At 66.2% G+C, this 18,789-nt stretch overlaps 2 protein-coding genes across 6 annotated transcripts; one reads left to right on the forward strand and one right to left on the reverse strand.

Annotated features, from left to right (window-relative positions):
• Positions 1 to 29: 29 nt before the first annotated feature.
• BOP1 (BOP1 ribosomal biogenesis factor) lies at positions 30 to 18,734 on the forward strand. 3 transcript variants are annotated; one of them, XM_055545523.1, is made up of 16 exons: positions 30 to 269; positions 1,699 to 1,899; positions 6,196 to 6,276; positions 15,865 to 16,019; positions 16,109 to 16,226; positions 16,303 to 16,404; positions 16,483 to 16,695; positions 16,773 to 16,934; positions 17,004 to 17,084; positions 17,162 to 17,231; positions 17,318 to 17,450; positions 17,532 to 17,712; positions 17,796 to 18,084; positions 18,157 to 18,241; positions 18,318 to 18,425; positions 18,505 to 18,734. In XM_055545523.1, exons 1-16 carry the CDS (start codon positions 171 to 173, stop codon positions 18,656 to 18,658), a joined length of 2,232 nt encoding a protein of 743 aa, XP_055401498.1. In that variant the 5' UTR covers positions 30 to 170; the 3' UTR covers positions 18,659 to 18,734. The 3 variants fall into 3 exon arrangements, with proteins under 3 accessions (XP_055401498.1, XP_055401500.1, XP_055401499.1); XM_055545525.1 differs by lacking the exons at positions 30 to 269; positions 1,699 to 1,899 and adding an exon at positions 2,515 to 2,718; XM_055545524.1 differs by lacking the exons at positions 30 to 269; positions 1,699 to 1,899 and adding an exon at positions 4,836 to 5,125.
• Positions 12,507 to 14,404, reverse strand: SCX (scleraxis bHLH transcription factor). Of its 3 annotated transcripts, XR_008701978.1 has the most exons (3): positions 13,681 to 14,404; positions 12,936 to 13,041; positions 12,507 to 12,829 (listed from the first exon to the last, which is right to left on the reverse strand). XR_008701978.1 is itself a non-coding variant. In XM_055545540.1 (2 exons), exons 1-2 carry the CDS (start codon positions 14,251 to 14,253, stop codon positions 12,791 to 12,793), a joined length of 612 nt encoding a protein of 203 aa, XP_055401515.1. In that variant the 5' UTR covers positions 14,254 to 14,404; the 3' UTR covers positions 12,507 to 12,790. The 3 variants fall into 3 exon arrangements, 2 of the variants coding, with proteins under 2 accessions (XP_055401515.1, XP_055401514.1); XM_055545540.1 differs by lacking the exon at positions 12,936 to 13,041; XM_055545539.1 differs by having other exon boundaries at positions 12,507 to 13,041.
• Positions 18,735 to 18,789: the final 55 nt, after the last annotated feature.

The following is an 18,789-nucleotide window of genomic DNA, read 5'->3' on the forward strand; positions in this document are numbered from 1 at the left end:
GCGCGCTCCCGCCGGCGCCGCCCGCCCGCGTCCCCACGGCGCGCGCGTGCACGCCGGCCCAGCCCATTGGGGCCCGCCTCTCGCCCTCTGACCCCTCGGGCCCCGCCCCCGGGCCCACGAGGTCTGTTAGCTGCCGGAAGTGGCGGCGCGGGTCTGGGCGGTCCGGGAGCATGGCTTGCGCGCGGGGCGCGGGTCGCGCGGTGGCGGCGGCGGCGACAGTGGCGCAGCCCGGGAAGCGGCCGCCGGAGCCGGAGCCGGAGCTGGAGGAGGTGACCGCGGGCTGCTCGAGCGGGACAGGGTGGCGCGGCTGGGCCGCACATGGCGGCTCCGGGACGGCCAGCGCTGGGGAGCAGGGCCCAGGAGTGCGAGGAGGCGGTTTGCCAGCTCTCTGCTGGCGGTGGCCTCGTGGGGGCGTCCTGGGCAGGGGGCTCCCGTAGTGTGGTTGGAGAAGTGTGGGCCGGAGCGAACTAGCAAGAGGGGCTGGCATCGTGCGCGTGGCCTCCCTAGCCCTTTGAATTGTGGTTCCTGCATTAAAGAGGTTTGAGTTAGTACGTTACTGATACGTCGGGTACGTTGTAAAAGGGCACGAGAATAGGAAGGCAGTGCCTGCTGTATTGGCCGCATCCTTTTTTAACTGCACTCAAAGCCATTCCTGCTATGCAGCAGAACCCCAGCTGGGTTTGGGGTGTCATCAGCCCTCCAAAGCTTGTCTAGCCACGCCTGCCTAAGGGAGCACTCCACGTTACTGGGTTGTCAGGCAGCCCCTTTATCCTAACCAGTTCTGCTGCTCTCCTGCCAGCAGGCATTCTGGGCACCAGGCTCGCCTGCTTCCACCCCTCAGCTCTGTACCCTCAGCAGCCGTTTGTGTTTGTGCCTTTTTGTTTTTTGCTGTGGTAATTGTGTAGCTTACTAAGCGTTGAAGATAGTGTGTATCAGAGTTATTTCTGTGGAAGTTTAGTTGAATGCTGCCAAATAATTGGTGAGTGCAGGCTTTCCTGTTAGCTGAGAGAATTAGTAGCTATTAAAAAGCAGAAATCTAGGGTTCTCCATTCGAGTAAGTGCTTGCTGAAAGTCTGTAAGTTCTTGTTTTCCCTCTCTAAGTGCATGGGTGTTGTGAACTTAGGGATTAGGTGGTGTCTGGTCAGCAGACCTCTGCTCAGAGGAAGCTTTGGTCCTATCCCATGGGGTGGTGAACCAGAACACTTGCTTTTAAGTAAAGTTTGCATCATTTTTATGTCTCTTCAACCAGTCTTTACAATTTACTGATAAATTGTCAGTCCCAATCTGGTTGGATAGAGTCCTCTTCTGGCGGGAAAAGCGCCTCAGGTTGTGGTCCTCTGCCTGTCCCAGACCCCACCCCGGTGCCTTGGTAGCTCTGGAGATGTGAATGCCAGAGCTACAGGGCGTGGCTTTCGGGCGTGGAGGGTGGAGGGGCTGGTGCGCGTGATGTGATGGGAATTGAGCTCCTTGGAAAGTCCTCTTGTGAGACTCTTAACTGAACGTCTCCTCCAAGGGCAGGAGGCCTGCTGGCGGTGGAGGTGGGTGGTGAGGGAGGCCTGGGTTGGGTGGATGGTTTTGGTGGAGCTGGAGGCTTGTGGCCTGAGGGCCGTGGCTGTGGAGTCTGGCCGCACAGGCTGTGGGTCAGCGCTTGGTGCCCAGTGGGTGGGCTTGGGGTCATCAGTGCCATGCCTCTTGCAGCCCTCTCTCCTCGACGCTCCGGCTCCCAGCCACAGGCTTGGCAGTGATCCTGGCCTCAGCGACAGTGACAGCGAGGAGAGTGTGTTCTCAGGCCTGGAAGATTCCGGCAGCGACAGCACTGAGGATGCCACTGCCTCGGAGGAGGAGGGGGAGGGGACCAGCGAGCAGCGCGGCAGGATGGACAGGAGCCCTGGGCAGCAGGTGGGTGAGCCAGGAGTCTCCCGAGGGCTCCCTGCACCCCAGATGACCATGGCCAAGATAGCGCCTGCCGGGCATCGGGCTCTCTGAGGGCCCCTGGCACTGATCTCTCCCGCTCCGTGGACCCCAGGGCCTCCTCCCTCCTCCCTTGGGCACAGCGAGGGTGGGGCAGAACGCCACTTGGAGCCGAGGAGCCCTGAGCTATAGAGCACAGTCCTGTGCTCTGTTCACGGTAACCCAGGAACCCTGACATTACTTCTTCTGAGTCTCAGGCTGCCTGCTAGACTTAGCTGTCAGCTGGCTTCCTCGGGGCGAAGCCCGAGGTGGGATTTCTGTGCAGTGACCTAAGGTGGGCCCCTCCTCCGCCTCCTTTACAAAGAGTGACATCTTCAAGCGGCACCATTTGGGAGACGAGGTGTTCCTGTCCACTCCCTTCACTCTCCCGGTGACCGCAGTTCATGGCTGGACAGTCTTGCCTCTGTGACAGCCCTGTCGTGCTCCGCGTTAGCCTGTTCCTTGCATCCTGAAGCCAATGAAGGGCTGCTCGCCTGTGAAACCTTCCCACCACAAGGGCTGTTCACTGGCTCAGGGCCCTCTCGAGGGTCCGCTGACTACCTTCCCCTGTCACAGCCCATGGCCGCCCTGTGTCACGAGGCCCTGCCGTGGGTCCTCGCGCAGCCTCCGCAGGGAGTGTCCCCACCCCACAGCTTCAGGAACCATGTGGCGGTGACGCTCCAGCGGCCACCAGCCCCTCCACCAAGCGGCCCAGCTCTGGAATGGCAGCCTCGAGCTCCTGTGATGCTGGCCACAGCCACGGCCCTGGTACGGTTTAGACGACATGTGGACTTAGGTGACTTGCCCCTCCCCCCAACCCTCTCCGACAGTACTTAGCAGGGCTGCCTGAGCGGCCCCACCTTAGCGGGGCTCCTCGCTGGCGTCTCACCAGCTCCACTCACTGCGCCCTCCTCAACCCTTGGCAGGACACATCGCCTGCAACTTGTCTCGAGGCTTTTGCTGGCTCCTGCTAAGGATTGGGGGCAGCCCCTGCGGTGTTCAGGGGCATGCTGGGGAGATGTCAAAGACCTGGGTGCAGGCCGGCGAGGGGCCCCAGCTGGGGGTGTGCTTCTCCAGGCCTCTCTCCGCCTGGAGCGGGAAGTGCCTGGTCCAGACGCCTACCTGGGGACAAAGGTAGCCAGTGGCCGACACAGGAGGGAGCCTGTTCTCTCTCATCCGCTAAGAGTTCCATGGTGGAAGGGTCACTCTTCCGGGGAGCCCTGTCCCCTGATTCTGTGGGTTCCAGGTGTGCGGGCCGTGGGCTGTGCGAAGCAGGAAGCCTCTCCAGCCTCACCCTCACCTTTGGCGCATCCTCCACTGGCCTGCCTCTCCCCGCACCTCACCTCCGCTGGTCCCGCTCCCCTCCTGCACCCCGCCCCACCCTCCCATCTCCACCTTGGGCCTGGCCTCTCCCGGGCACCTGGCCTCGCCCCGTACCCCCAGCAGTGCTCGGGGGCACTTTGGGCAGCTTCTCTGTCAGGAGAGATGTCTGGCTCTTGTCATGGAGTGTATCAGGTGCTTTTTGCCATTCTTTCCCGATCATGCTTCTTTAGATCTCTTTTTTCCTACTTGTTGTGTTTGGTCTGGTCCTTTCTATAACACTTGTGTGGGTTTTCTCCTATTTTGTTTTCATACTCTTTCATACAAAAGTTCCCATTTCTATTAGTTCAGTCTGCTTGCCACATTCAAGAATGTAACAAAAGACTCACTAAGGGTGCCCAATGTGGAATTACCATTTTCTAGGTAACTTACATTGAGTTTTGCCCAAACTGTGCCTGGAGCTTAGGAGCTTACTGCAAACCCTTGGGCAGGAGGCGCTTTTCTAGAAGCAGTGGGCAGGGGTGCTAGGCGGGTCTGGTGCCTGGGGAGGGAGCAGGCCGTGTCTCACAGGTTGCTTAGTGAGGCCACCTGAGGCAGGGCACTCTGGGCCTGTCCCAGAGAACCCCCGTGCGACCCAGAGGCTGGACCGGGGGCCCCTGTGGGGGAGCTGTGCCCTGCCTGGCCCAGCATTGAACTCTGTTGTCTCTGGTGATGAGAGTTCAGGCGGAGAGTGGTGGTGTCAGTCTGGGGTGACATGAGTGGGTTTGAGGGTTCCCACGGCACCTCTCAGTTGGTCAGAAGCATGTCAACTTCTCCTGTGCTCCCCAGAGCTCTGGTAGCTCTTTCCTCAGAGGCTTAACACATCCCATTTAGGGGTCCAGGTGGGGTAACCTGTGTGGGGCTCTCACGTGCAGCACAGCAGTTCTTCACAGCAGTCCTGGTAAGAACCTGGTGCAGAGGGCAGCAAGAGGGGTGGGCAGAGCAGCCCGCCTAAGACCCCCGCTGTGGGCTGCTCCCCCGGGGCTGGCCCCCCAGATCAGCGTGGGAGCACACAGATGCTGCCTCTCCTCAGGAGGAAACTCAAACCTTTGTAGCCGAAGTTAAAAACCGCCTCAGCCATGCGAGGCTGCAGCCCTTCCCGGGAGAGGCCTGTCGTGGTCGCCTGGCCCCCTTGGCTCAGGCACTTGCCTTCAAAACCTCACTTCCTTCTGGTCTCGCCCGCGGGCCCCCAGCCATCCACGTGGGCCCATCAGGGCACCCACACAACGTGGCCTTGAGCCCGTCTGGAGGTGGGGGTGGGTGGCTTGTGTGCCGAGTGGCTCTGGGCAGACCCCACCATCTGGTGCCTGCGTCTGAGGATGTGGGGGCCGGGGCTAGACCGTGTGAGGAAGAGGAGGAAGAGGACTCTGGGCCGCCTCCAGGTCTCCAGGCTTTGGAGGGCTGCGGGTGCTCAGTCGGCCTGGTCCCCGCTCCGCCGGGTCCCACGTTGCGGCTGCCCCCTGGCGGCGGCCGGCGGCACTGCCGGCGCCTCTGTAGAGGCTGTCCTGCACCCTGAGCAGGGCCCTCGCCGGCGGCTCTGGCAGGAGCCCGGAGCCCCACCGCTGGGTGTCCCCACGGCCGAGCCCCCGCCTGTGTCTGGCTCCGGATGGCACTGGGGCTGCCACGCCTGTGGTTGCTGCCAGGGCCCAGGATCGCGGCCTGTGGTGCAGGTGGTGCAGGGCCCCTGGGGCCTGAGCGGCTGGTGGCCAGAGCAGGGCGGCCCATGCGGGTCCTGGCCACCACGGGCTGGCCTCAGGGTCTCGAGGAGACTGACAGCAGCTCCCTGCAGGGTCCTCCCGGCCTGGGCCCTGGGCAGGTGTGTCTGCTGGATGCTCTGGGCAGGGTGGGCGGGGAGCTCGGGCTGGGCTGGCCCCTGTGCCCCCTCCCCACAGGCCGCCCGCCTGGTAGGGCTGACCCACTTTCAGTGGGCAGGGCTCCCACAGCGCACAGCCTGGGGAGTAAGGGTGGGAGAGACGTGGAAACCGAATCTCGCCTTTTCCTGGCCTGGAAAAAAACTTACGGTCCCAGCCTCCTCACACGGAGGGAAAAGCTGGCGGGCGGGAGGAAGAGCTGCCGGGCGGCTTCTGGCTCCTGCCCGGGCAGGGGAGCGGGGCTCCTGCTCCCGACGCTTTACTGCCCCCCCGGGGCGGGGGAAGATACGGGCTGTTTTCCCCATCAGTCCCAGTTCCGGTACACCCGATTCCCACCCCGCCAGGGGAGGATCTGTTTTCCAGGTTGGGGTGTCAATGCCCAGTGGCACCCACTCACTGGCCTGGTGGGCGGGGTCAGCCCGGGGCCAGTCCTCCCAGCGCTCCGAGGGTGTGGGTGCTTCTTCAGGCCCTCAGCCAGCTGGGCTAAATGTGCTCTCCTCAGGCTGAGGGTCTGGCCCTAGGATGGGCCGGGGTGGCCCCTGTGCTAGTGGCTGACATTGAGAGCCTGGCCTCCCCTAGATGGACTGGCCCAGTTGGGGGTGACCCCGGCCTTTATCTGTGCTGCCAAGAGGCCACCCCTGCTTTGTCCTCTGACCCTGGGCTGGCTGTGGGCTCAGCTGGGCCTTTGAGCCAGGAGCCCTGCAGCTGTTTTTTTCCTTAAGGGGTGCGGAGGTGGCTCACCTGGTGTCAGCCCCTCCTTGGGGTCTTCCCCCTGAGCTTGGATATCGTGATGGCCCTTGACAGAGGCTCACCCTGGGTGGAACCCTCCTCCCCAAGAGACCCACTTAGCTTGGGGGTGTCCACACTCTTTTCCTGGCAGTGGGACCAGGTCAGAGCTGCTTAGAGATTGCGGTGCGGGACCTCAGCCCCAGTGTGGGCAGGAGGGGCAGGGTGCCCTGGCCCACAGTCTGCCCCAGGTCCTGAAGTAACCTCTCCCATTCTCTTCCCTTCCCAGGCCAGGACCCCGTGCTCGCGGACGGAGGTGGCAAGCGTGCCAGGCGAGGACGAGTATGCGGAGGACAGCTCCGATGAGGAGGTAGGCTCATTGGAGGCTGCCCCCTGGCAGGGTGGGCTGTGTGGCCACCACAAGGCCTGAGTGGGCGTCCTGGCGTGGCCCCAGGCCTGTCTGGAAGAGCAGTTTCAGGATCGGGGACACATGACTGCAGGAGCGTGTGTCATCGCGGGCAGGGCGGCTGGGCGCGGCGCAGCCACCCTGTGCCCATGTCCTGGCCCTGGACTGGGGGGGTGCCTCTGGCAGGCAGAGGGCACCGCATCTTCTGAGGGGGCTGTGCTTCCACTCTGGGTGGATGTGGACAGGCCTCCTCCAGTAGCCAGCCTGTGCTGTTGCCCGGGTTGGGGTGGGGGTGGGGGTAGGGGCAAGCCCGGCCGGCATGTGCACTGGACCCCAGGGACAGGAGGTGGGCGCCCTGTGCTCTGCCCCCTCCTCCCCGGTGTCCCAGAGGCCCGACTGCCATGGCCCTGGGTGAATCTGGTCCTCCCGGTTTACGTCTCACAGGGAAAGCCTGCTGACAGGCTGGGGTGCCCCATCTGGCCAGAGGTGGCTGCGACTCGGCTGCCCAGGGCTGCCCATGGGCTCTTGGGGGGTCTGAGGCTCAGGGGCTCCCTGCTGGACGTGATGGGTGCTCCCCTGCCCACCCCCTCACTGGTGTGTCCCTGCCGCCTGGGGGGCGCGGCCTAAGGCCCCTCTGCCCACTGCCCTGGTGTCAGCCCCCCGGATGTGAGCCTCCTTGGGCTGGGGGGCCTGCAGAGACCGCGGTCCCCACTCCTAGCAGCTCTTCCTGCTGCCTGTCAGGGGCTGTCCCCGGCTGGGAGACACGCGCCCCCTCCCCTGCACGGCTTCTACCCCCATCCTCCGCTCTTTTGGCAGCGGCTGCAGGAGCCTTGGCCGCCCGCCCGATTCAGTCTCTGTGCGTTCAGAGAACAGAGACAAAACAAAATAAATTGGTTTCCTGGCCGGAGCAGCGGGCGCACTCAGTGAAGGGGGGCCGTGCAGCACAGCTCCCGGCCTGTCTCCCCCTCCCAGGGGCTCTGGCTGTCGGCAGCCACATCCTGTCGGCTACTTTTTTATATTCGGTATTTTGAGAAATCGATGATGATTGTAAATGGAGTGCAGAGGCCGGGGGAGGGGCTTCGGCCCGCCCGCGGGGAGGTGCTCCTCCTGGCCTGCCCCATTCTGGAGCCGCCGCGGGGGCTGGGGGGGCCCCGCTTCCTCCGGCGATGACTATCCCATATGTGGGCCTGAGTGACAGCAGGAGCCGGCTTCTGCCAGTGCAGCCGGCCGCGGCCCAGGGGGCGGCAGGGCTTGGCTCTCGGGGCCAGGCCGGCCTGGCTGAGGCTCTCCTCCCTGAGAAGTGCCCCCCACCCCGTCACGGCGTCTCTGCAGGGTGGGCTTCAGGAAGGGGCTTGGGAGGCTGGGGTGCGAGAGCACAGGAGGGGCGCAGGGACCCCCACCCCGGGCTTTGGTTGGCACCTGTAAGGGCCCGCAGCCCCAGAACATTGGTCGTGGGGTGTTGGGCAGCCCCTTCTCAGCAGCATCCTTGGAGGTGGTTCATGGTGCCAGGACCCCACTCCGGCCCTGGCCGGCCTCCAGCAGTGGGCAAGGGCGTCCGGACAAGGTGTGTTTCTGGGGGAGGACCTGAGGGGTGGCAGTGCTCAGCCTCCTCTTCCCCGGGCCTTGTCTGAACTTAAGGCCTGGGCTGGGGGACCCTGGGGCTTCTAGGTGCTCTGGCTGCTGGCCTCTGCTGGGCCCAGCTTTGGGGTCCCCTGCCCTGGGCGCTGGCCGGTGAGTGAGGGTTCCCCTTCTCGGCGGGACACCCGCGCCCTGCGTCCTAGCTCGGCCTTGACGGTGCCATCCTCCCGGTTCTCACCCTGGGCAGCGCCTGGCCTGCAGGCCCTGGCCGAGCCACCAGCCTGGCGGGGGTCCCTGCGGCCGCGAGTGGGGGAGCCCCTCCCCCATCCGCCCGCGCCCCTCCCCCACAGACGTGATCTCATCCGGCCGCGGGGGGCGGGGGCGGGGGCGGGGGCCCTCGCAGGCGGTCCGGCTCCAGCCTGGGGGAAGGCTCCAGCCTGGGAGAAGCCGGAGAAACTGAGGCCGGGGGGTGGCGGGCCGAGAGCGCGGGCGGCGGGCGGCCCCCTCCGCTCTCCCGCAGGCGCCGCTGACGGCCTCCCGCTACCGAGCGGCAGCAGCCTCGCTGGGCCCGCCCCGGCGCGGCGCTCGGCGTGCTCGCTGCTGGCGGCGCTGCGGCGGCTCGGGTTTCGAGCTGTTGTGCAGAGCGTGCTTCTCGGCTCGGCTGGGCCTCGTGGGCTGCCGGCCTCCCTGGCCGCCCCCGCACCCGCGACTAGGCTCCGACCGCCCCTGCCGTCTCCCCACCGCCTCGCCAGAGAGGGACCTGGGGCCCGGGGCCTCACAGGTGGCCTTGCGGGGTGGGTGTGGTGGCCGTGACCTCGGGGTGCCCCGGGTCACTCTGCCAAGTGCCACCTCTGAGCCAGGCCCGCCGTGATCCGGTGTGCGGGGTGCCCTCCTTCCAGGACCAGCCACCTGGGTCCAGTGGTCCCGGTCAGGAGACAGGGCTCCCCTGGGGGGGCGGGGTGGGGCAGGTGAGGGTGGGGCGCCTTCAGAGCCCACCCTTCTCTGGTCTGGATACGGGGGCAATAGAGGCCTGGCCTGCCATGTGCCCACCGGGAGCCTGTTTTCTGGGTGGCAGGAGCCCAAGCTGGGGGTCCCTGCAGGGACAGAAGGGGGTGGGGTTGCCCTCAGACTGGAGGCATGGCCCCAGGAGCTGGGGGCTGGCAGCCAGGTGTATGGGGGGCAAGTCCTGTCTGAAAAGTAGTTGACGGCCTGGCTGCAGAGTGGGGACCAGGCAGGGCTGGCGCTGGAGGCTCTGGGCGAGTCCCCGCAGTGGGATCTTGGAGGTGGCTGCAGTATCATGGAGCTCAGAATGGGTGTTTGGCACTCTGGGGGGGCCATACGCGGTTCCAGCGACCTGAGGCGTTTCTGGGAGCCACCGCCACCGCCGCACGTGGGGACGCCCACGCTCCCTGGACAACGGAGGGGGTGGGGGTGTCTTGGGTATCTGAGGACCCGGGAGCAGGGGGCCTCCCTTGGTGGGGGCAGACTTGCTTCTTTGCCCTTCAAAAGCCCTGAGGCACTGATAGGGGCCAAGGAGTGGGTCAGGGGCCAAGGAGTGGGTGGGAGGGTCCCAGGGCCCACACGTGTCCAGAGGTTCAGCAGCGGGCCTGGGTGACAGCGCTTCTGTGAGGATCATGCACAGCAGGGGCAGTTTGACAGGGGAGGTTTGGGAGGGGAGCTCCAAGTCCGAGTTCCCGGCACCCCCACCCCCACGGTACAGCGGGTGGGCTCCACTAAGCCAAGCCCCGCAAGGCCCCTCTGCTGGCTTTGGCCTTTGGGACCAGAGGAGGCCCAGAGGGACCTGGCCTTCTGCCTCGGGGCTGTCGCCCAGGGCTCCTCGTGTGGGCACCTTGTGGAGGTCCAGCTGCAGCAGGTGGCCTGGGGCATGCGGCTGGGCCACCCCCCACCACAGAGGGCGCTTTGCGGGAGGAGGGGGAGCGGAGGGAACACTGCCGGCATTGTAATCGGAGCGGGGCAAGGGGAAGAGCGCGCCAGAGTGAGGGCGGCTGACCCCGCGCTCCCAGGGGACAGGTGGGAGAGGCGAACGAGGAGAGAGTGAAGGATTCCAGAGGTGGGCCGGCTTCCTCTCCCTCAGACAGACACGGGAGGGAGGCGGGCAGCGGGCCAGCGCCGTACCTGCAGTTCCAATCTGCGGTCCTGACAGCTGCAGCCACTTTGGGGAGGGGGAGGGGGAGGGGGCTCTTCGAGAGCGGAAAAATCCCAGCCGACACATCAGCGGTGGCCGCGGTGTCCGGAGCTGCCGGGGGCAGGGCGCCTCACGGATGCGCGTCCGTGTCCCCCTCCCTGCTCCCCGGAGAGTGCGGGCCGAGAGTGCGGGCCGGGGCGTCTGGGCCCTGGAGGGGTCGGCGGGCGCGGCCCCTGTGGGGTCACATGTGCTTCCTGGCAGCCGCAGGTGCTGTGCAGGGTGGGGGCGGGCCAGCCCAGGGCGGGCAGCCTGGTGACGGGTCACGTGGTGCCGCCAGCAGCTCGTTCCCGGGCTGGGGACAGGGAGCTGACAGCCCGGCCCTGACGGCCATCGGAGCGTTTCCAGGCCTGCTTGGCCTCAGGAGCGGCTGCTGGCCCAGGGTGTGGGCCATGCCCACTTTTCACGTTGCCGCACGGGGCATGCGTGGGGCGCTGGGTCCTGGGCAGGGAGTGGGGCTCTGGTGCACGGGGGGCCCAGCTGCTGCAGTGGACGGCCGAGTGGACTCGCGCCCGCTGGGGCTCGGCCGGCCCACCACCCCCAGTCTGGTTTGAATTTCTGGAGCAGTGGAGGGTGATGGTGTGCTTCTCCCCGCCCCCGCCCCTCCTCTCCCGCTGGCTGGCGGGCCAGGCCCTCGGCCTCTGCTGCTACCGGTGCAGCTCAGGGAGCGACCGGGCCCACTGCCCAGGCCTGAGGCCCGCCAAGCTGCAGCCGCTGTCGAGTCCCAGGCCCGGCAGCTGAGGGCCTGGCTGCACGTCCTGTGCCAGGACCTGCTCCCCGCAGGGACCGTCCCAGCGGCCTGTCCTCTCCTACTGACTTGGCACCCCCGAGACACCCTCCAGCCTCACTCTGCCTGTCCTTGTGCTCCGTGGGGAGTCCCCCATGCCCACCCCCACCTTTGTGCGGGGCATGCTGCCCACCTGTCCCCCATCTGCCCAGCACCGGTCTGGCTGTGAGGTGGGCACCTGTCGGACTACGCCTGACTACCTGTCTGTCGTCTCTGGAGGATCTGTGAGGGGGTCTGGGCTCTCACCCGGCCCAGGTATGCGTGGGCAAGGTGGGTGGTTGAGCACAGGTAGGCCCCAGACTGTCCCCACAGGACTGCTGGTGCCCAGTGGAGCAGGGGTGGCAAGCTTGGAGGCCCTTGGGAACGCCCTTCCCAGGTCGGTTCTCCAAGTGTCATCAGTGCCCAGGAGCAGAAGAGGTACCTTTCTCAGCCCTTAGCGGGACCCCCATGTTCTGCCTGAGAGTCCTGGCTCTCTAGGCAGGCGGGGGCGGGGGGCTTCTGCAGTGACCGAGCGTGCCCTCTCCCCCTCCTGCTGGCCAGCTGTAGGCTCCTGCAGGATTAAGGAGAGGAAATTTGGGGTTGGGTTTCTCTCTGAGTGGAACCTGCCATTGTGACTTTTTATTCTGTTACATTTCTATCAGATTGGACACCGCACCCCCCCAACCCTTAATGGCTCTGGCTTTGAGAATTTCCTCCAAAATTACACCACTGCTTCCTGCTTCTTGGTTCCCTGGAGCCCGTCTGTTAAGAGGAGGGGGCAGCTCTGGGCCTGCCCTGTTGGGGTGCCCACGTGGGCCTCGGCACCTGGCCTCTCCTGGGGCCCCGGGTCGGCCCCTGGCACTCTCAGCCCGGCTGCCGGAAGTCAGGCTGCTGGTCAGTGTGGGGGGGTGCCGCAAGGCGCTGCCCCCAGCTTGCTTCTCTGCTGTGCCTGTGAGCTTACGCCACTAAGCCGTAATTGTCACCTGCAAGATTTTAATGGTCAGCCAGCTGTGCGCAGCTCTGAGAGGCCTGAACTGCCCTCCTCATGGGCAGGTGGGGCCTTCAGGTTAGCTGGGTGGGTGCAGGGGCGGGCGGCCGGGGTCCTCCACTGTGAGCAGGACTTCTGGGGCCAGGGTGGCCTAGGGTGGGCACCTGCCACCTGGTTCACACCCTCAGGCCTGCACAGACTGGGAGCTCCTTCTGCCAGACAGTGCCCCGCCCCCCACTTCTGGGGCTCTGTGAGCAGGGCCTGAGGTGCCAAGGCCCAAGAGACCAGCACGTTGCACGCTGTACACACTGCCGTTGCCTTCAGGGCGCCCGGACCCCTGGTGGCCCTTGGAGCGGGGGTGGGGCGGGAGTGCTCCCTGGCTTTGGCCTGTCCCACTCTGTCCCTTGCCAAGTGCGGGGGGGGCTGTCGTCTTTCCTCACCCTCTCGCCTCACTGGTCTCCAGACCCCGTGCCGCAGTTCCCTGGCAGCGGGGGCTGACCCTGAGCCCTGGAAAGTGGGGGCTTTCCCCAGGAACCAGGTGCCTTGGCCCAGGGTGCCCGGGACACGAACAGACGACAGCCCTGAGGGCTAGAGTGTGGGCTCGGCTCTGCTCAGGATGGGTTCTGGGCTGCTCCAGAGGACAGCGTGCATCTGCGTTTGGAAGATACTGTTTTGTTTTTAATTATACAAAATTTCCAGACTTTATATTATCATATCAAAGACACAGAATGCTAGCACATAATGGCCAGAGGAGAACCAGGTAGCGAGCCAGCACGGAAAGTTCCAGTGGGGCCGGGCAAGTGCTGTGGTGGCCGCGCGTCCCACCGCCTGTCTGTCCATCAGCCCCACTTGCAGCTGGGGCCAGGTGGGCCTGGGGGTGCCCTCAGCGAGGCCTGTGCCTGAGTCAGGTCTGGGGCTCTCCGTGGATGGCCCGACGTCGCCTCTAACTCCGGATCGCCGTCTTTCTGTCCCGGTCCTTGCTCTGCGGAGGGGAGGGCAGTGTCAGGGCCCAAGCGGAAGCCAGCACCAGCCTGTGCCTCTGGATTTCCCCATGGAGTGCGCTGAAAGCACCCCCTTTCCACGCTCACCCCGGCTTCCCCGAGCAGTTTGGGGAGGAGAGTGCGCTGCTGCACAGCCGAAATTGTAAAATTAAATCTCCCAGATGTTCAGGCCCCAGGAGCTCACGCGTGCTGTCTGGAGAGGAAATGGGGATTGGGGAGAGCCGCGCCGTATTTTCTCCCTGCTCACCCTGCTCTTCCGGTGCCACCACGCACAGCAGGCGCCGTAAATCAGAGCCCGCCAGCGTCTCCCGCAGCGGGGCCCTCTTCCCCAGCCCCCAAGTCTCTTGCCAGCCTCCTGCCAGCGGATCCCACAGCCACACTGGCGTCCGAGTGGGCAGCCGGGCCCAGGGAGGGCAGGCAGGTGCCCAGTAAGCCTTAGGCCACGTAGAGCAAGCGGACCCCAGCAGGATTTCCTCACTGCCCCCAAGTCCCCTTCCCCTGATGGCAGGGTAGGTGGCCAGAGTTGCTTGATCAACCCTGGTCTGGTCCCCTAGCTTCTTCCCCGTTGGTGCGGGTCCTGCCTGGGTCTCTTCCCTCTCTGTCCCCACCAGAGCCTGTGTCCTGGGGACCCACCAGCTCTAGCCGGGCCCTCCTCGTCTTCTCTCTCCCTGGACCTGGGGCTGTGGGTGTCACAGGCGCTGCTGGGGGTTCTGCCTGCTTCTGGCCCCGCCCTCTCTGCCCAGCAGGTGTGGGCTGAGGGGTGGTTTGGAGGTGGGGGACGCCCCATCCTCCTAGCCTCCCTTTCCGTGGACACCCCGCGGGCAACACTCACCAACTTTCTCTGGTTGCTGAGGCAGAAGGTGCAGATCTGTTTGGGCTGGGCGTTCTCGCCGTCACGGGCAGGGGGTGGGGGCGGCGGGGGCGGGGGGCTGCCGGCACGCGATGCGTGGAAGAAGGCAGGCCCTGAGTGGCAGGGCTGCCCGTCGCCGCAGGCCTCGCCCACCAGCAGCACGTTGCCCAGGTGTGAGATATAGCTGGAGGCCAGGCGCAGGGTCTCGATCTTGGAGAGCTTGCGGTCAGCGGGCTCGGTGGGGATGAGCGTGCGTAGCGCGGTGAAAGCCGTGTTCACGCTGTTGGTGCGGTCCCGCTCCCGCGCGTTCGCCGTGTGCCGCTGCCGGGGCTCGCGGCCCGGCCGCCCTCCGGGCCCCAGGCCACTGCCCCCCACCCGCCGGCCCCCGGCCCGTCTTCGGGCGCCCTGGAGGCCGCAGCGCGCCGCGTGCACACGGCAGGGTTTCTCGTCTGAACCCGAGCTCTCGCTGCCTCGGTCCTCGTCCTCCGACAGCGGGCTCACTTCAGGGTACAGGTAGCGGCCGGGCGGCGCCGAACGCAGCATTGCGAAGGACATGGGGCCGGCGGCCGCCGTCAGCTCCGTCGCGCGCTGCACATGCCGCCGCCACTGCCGCCCGGGCCAGGGGCACGCGGGTCTCGGGGCTCCCGCGGTGGCGGCTGCGGCGCAGCGCGCACGTGTGCGTCCCGGGCTGGAGCGGGGCCGCGGGCCGGGCCTTTATAGCCACGGCGGCCCCTCCCCCGCTCCGGCCCGCCCTCCTCCCCGCCTCCCAGCCCCTGGAGGCCGCTTGGAGCAGGGGCCCTCCGTCCCTCTGCCTTCTCGCGCCGTGGTGAAGGGGCCTGGAGCATCCTGCTGTCTTTGCGGGGAGGGGAGAGTGGGCGCCCCTCCGGGGGGTACGAAGCGCTGCTGCCTCCCCTCCTCTCTCTCAGCAGGGGACAGGAGGGAGGGTCAAGAAGGATCCGTGACCCCGGCCTTCTCACTTGGCATGACCGCCTTAACCCAGATGCCCTGGCCCCAGCGCCTGGCCACACCCTGTCTGTCTCTCCCTCTCATGTACACTTGGGCCTTCTGTGCCCAAAAGAGGGCACAGAGGCGCTCTGAGCAGCTGGAGTCCAGCCCCGGCCCCCTCAGCTGCCCCCCTCAGGTTGTCGTGGGGCTCACCTGACGGCACAGCCTGTCTTTCCTGCACCTGCCCCTCCTGGCACCACCCTCCAGGTCTGGCTCCTGCCTGCACTCCTGCCTGGAGAACCCCCCACCCACACCCTGTTCCCCTGCTAAATGCCCCATGGGTCTTTTCTGGGCCGCCCACATCTGTCCAGGCCAGGGATGGCTGTGTGGACTCGGGGAGCACAGGAGGACGGGCATTCCCAGCAGTGGGCAGGGACCTGGGCACATATGGAGGAAGGCAAGCAGGGAGGACTCAGGTCAGCAGGCTGGGGGCTGGGCAGGTGCAGAGGGGCCGTGCCCAGAGGGTCCTGTCCCTGTCCGGGTTCCCAGGTTGCCTGCTGTGCAGTCTCATCTGGGCCCCTCCCCCTGTGGCTACTGTTGCAGGAAGCGGCCGCCTGGGCAGCAGTCTCCGTGCTGGGTGGAGGGAGGGTGGCGGCTGGCAGGGGCCTCGACCAGGAATGTGTGTCCAGGAATGTGACTGCTCTGCCCACTGAGGGTGGGGTGGGGGCAGGGCTGGGAGGCTGGGGGAGCCCCTGAAAGTGTGCCAGGCTCAGTGCAGTGGACTTTGTCTCTTCTTGGAGTGGACTGGTGGGGTCTTCCCTGAGTCCCTGCCCATGGCTACCCAGTTTTGCCTAAGGCCCCAGCCAGGGGAGGGAGCCCACGGGCGATGAGGTCACCCTTGCCTGTGGCTGCCCAGAGCCCTGGCCAAGGAATCCAGGGGGGAGGCTCTGGGGTTGGCACCACTTCAGTGGAAAATGTGAAGGTACAACTCCGGCGCCTCTGAGGGTCTGGGTGGGGGGGCGGATAGTGCTGGCCGTCCTGCCACGTCACACCCCGGGGAGAAGCTCAAGTCAGGGTGCCTGGGTGCTGCTCCTGCAGCCTGGAGGCCAGCCCCTTTGCTCTGCCTTTCCCCTTCCTGGCCTGTGTCTTTCTCTGAGGGGCTTTGAGGGAGGGGTGGGCACGGTGGGTATCTGCTGCTGACACGTGGGCCTCCTGCCCCAGGACATCCGGAACACGGTGGGCAATGTGCCCTTGGAGTGGTACGATGACTTTCCCCATGTGGGCTACGACCTGGACGGCCGGCGCATTTATAAGCCCCTGCGTACCCGCGACGAGCTGGACCAGTTTCTGGACAAGATGGACGATCCTGACTACTGGTGGGTGGGCGTGGGGCGGAGCCTGCGGGCGGGGCGGGGCGGGCCTGCGGGGCGGGGCCAGGGCCAGGGCTCTGACTGGGTGCCCCCAGGCGCACGGTGCGGGACCGGATGACGGGACACAGCGTACGGCTGACGGGCGAGCAGGTGGCCCTGGTGCAGCGGCTGCAGAGGGGCCAGTTCGGGGACGTGAGCTTCGATCCCTACGAGGTAGGCGGCAGCTGCTGGCCCTGGGGTTGGGGGCACCTGCAGGGCCCAGGCCCACCCTCCTCTGCTCGCCCCCCAGCCAGCTGTGGACTTCTTCAGTGGGGACCTCATGATCCACCCAGTGACCAACCGGCCTGCAGACAAGCGCAGCTTCATCCCTTCCCTGGTGGAGAAGGAGAAGGTGGGTGTGGGCCATCCTGGGGGCGCACCTGGCCACCCCACCTCTGCCCCGGCCCCCCTCACCCTGCCGTCTCTGCAGGTCTCCCGCATGGTTCATGCCATCAAGATGGGCTGGATCCAGCCTCGCCGGCCTCGGGACCACAGTCCCAGCTTCTATGACCTGTGGGCCCAGGAGGACCCCAACGCGGTGCTGGGTCGCCATAAGATGCACGTGCCTGCTCCCAAGCTGGCCTTGCCTGGCCACTCGGAGTCCTACAACCCGCCTCCCGAGTACCTGCCCAGCGAGGAGGAGGTGGGCCTGGTGCACGGTGGGGTCTGGGCTAGCCCCTGGCCCGGCCCCGGCTCCTGGCTCACCTCCTGCCTCCACAGCGCCTGGCCTGGGAGCAGCAGGAGCCTGAGGAGAGGAAGCTCAGCTTCTTGCCGCGCCGGTTCCCGAGCCTGAGGGCCGTGCCTGCTTACGGCCGCTTCATCCAGGAGCGCTTTGAGCGCTGCCTGGACCTCTACCTGTGCCCACGGCAGCGCAAGATGAGGGTATGCAGGGGTGCCCAGGCAGGGGCGTGGAGTGGGGGTGGGTGCAGCTGACCCTGCATCCTTTTTCAGGTGAACGTGGACCCTGAAGACCTCATCCCCAAGCTGCCCCGGCCACGGGACCTGCAGCCTTTCCCCACGTGCCAGGCCCTGGTGAGCAGGCAGGGCGGGTGGCAGGGAGCAAAGGCCTCCGAGTGTCTGGTCTTTACCACCCTGCCCTTTCTCTGCAGGTCTACAGGGGCCACAACAACCTTGTCCGCTGCCTCAGTGTCTCCCCAGATGGCCAGTGGCTGGCATCAGGTGGGCGCGCAGTGGGGCAGCTCCGCAGGGGGGCAGGGTAGGCTGGCCTGGAGGGCCAGGTACTGAGGGCCTGTCTGCGTGTCCAGGTTCAGATGATGGCTCGGTGCGACTCTGGGAGGTGGCCACTGCCCGCTGCATGAGGACTGTGCCCGTGGGCGGTGCGGTGAAGAGTGTCGCCTGGAACCCTCACCCCACCGTCTGCCTGGTGGCTGTGGCAGTGTGCGTGAGGCCCGGGGTGCCCGGGGTCGGGGTTGGGGGACAGACCCATGCCTGAGGACCCCCATCTGGCTCTGACTGCAGGGAGGACACGGTGCTGCTGCTGAACCCGGCCCTGGGGGATCGGCTGGTGGTGGGCAGCACGGACCAGCTGCTGAGCGCCTTCACCCCACCCCCGGACCCTGCCTCACAGCCCGCGCACTGGCTGGAAGCCTCCCAGGAGGAGCGCCAGGACGGCCTGCGGCTGCGCATCCACCATGGAAAGGTGGGCGGAGGGCGGGGCGGGGCGGGGCGGAGGGCGGGGCCCCGGGGAGGGGCCGCATCTCACCCAGCCTCACCTCCCTGCAGCCAGTAACGCAGGTGACTTGGCACGGGCGCGGGGACTACCTGGCTGTGGTGCTGGCCACTCCGGGGCACACCCAGGTGCTGATCCACCAGCTGAGCCGGCGCCGCAGCCAGAGCCCCTTCCGCCGCAGCCATGGCCAGGTGCAGCGTGTAGCCTTCCACCCCACGCGGCCCTTCCTGCTCGTGGCTTCCCAGCGCTGCGTCCGCCTTTACCACCTGCTGCGCCAGGAGCTCACCAAAAAGCTGATGCCCAACTGCAAGTGGGTGTCTAGCCTCGCAGTGCACCCGGCAGGTAAGGGGGTGTCCTGGTGGGAGGGTGGCACTTTGAGGGCCACCAAGTCCCCACCACCGAATTTGCCCCCAGGTGACAACGTCATCTGCGGCAGCTATGACAGCAAGCTCGTTTGGTTTGACATGGACCTCTCCACCAAGCCATACAGAGTGCTAAGGTGAGATGCTGGTGGGCAACCGGTCGCTTCCTGCCCCGACCCCTGCCTCACTGAGCCTGGTTCCCCCCCACCCCAGGCATCACAAGAAGGCCCTCCGGGCCGTGGCCTTCCACCCCCGGTACCCACTCTTCGCGTCTGGCTCCGACGACGGCAGTGTCATCGTCTGCCACGGGATGGTGTACAAGTGAGTGTCAATGCCCCCGCCTGCCTGCGCCCCTTGGGGACGGTTCCACCCACGTCCTGAGTCTCTCCCTCCCCTACAGTGACCTGCTGCAGAACCCACTGCTGGTGCCCGTGAAGGTGCTCAAGGGGCACGCCCTGACCAGAGATCTGGGGGTGCTTGACGTGGCCTTCCACCCCACCCAGCCTTGGGTCTTCTCCTCCGGGGCTGATGGCACTCTCCGCCTCTTCACCTAGACACCCTGCTTCTGGGGCAGGTGGGGGTGGGCAGCACATGTGCCCTGGACTCTCAATACAGGAATTTGCTGGGTAATCTTGAGTCAGCTTCCTAATGGGGGAGGGGGCTGCTGGCCTGCCCACAAGCCAGG

Source organism: Bubalus kerabau, chromosome 14 (genome assembly GCF_029407905.1).
Source record: "Bubalus kerabau isolate K-KA32 ecotype Philippines breed swamp buffalo chromosome 14, PCC_UOA_SB_1v2, whole genome shotgun sequence".
NCBI classification, from domain to species: domain Eukaryota; kingdom Metazoa; phylum Chordata; class Mammalia; order Artiodactyla; family Bovidae; genus Bubalus; species Bubalus kerabau.

Coding starts and splice junctions, on each gene's coding strand:
- BOP1 (XM_055545523.1), top strand. CDS start 171: ATGGCTTGCGCGCGGGGCGCGGGTCGCGCGGTGGCGGCGGCGGCGACA. Junction 16,405..16,482: donor CCCTGGTGGAGAAGGAGAAG/GTGGGTGTGGGC, acceptor CCGTCTCTGCAG/GTCTCCCGCATGGTTCATGC. Junction 17,232..17,317: donor TGGCCAGTGGCTGGCATCAG/GTGGGCGCGCAG, acceptor CTGCGTGTCCAG/GTTCAGATGATGGCTCGGTG.
- SCX (XM_055545539.1), bottom strand. CDS start 14,253: ATGTCCTTCGCAATGCTGCGTTCGGCGCCGCCCGGCCGCTACCTGTAC. Junction 13,042..13,680: donor TCAGCAACCAGAGAAAGTTG/GTGAGTGTTGCC, acceptor TTTCCTCTCCAG/ACAGCACGCGTGAGCTCCTG.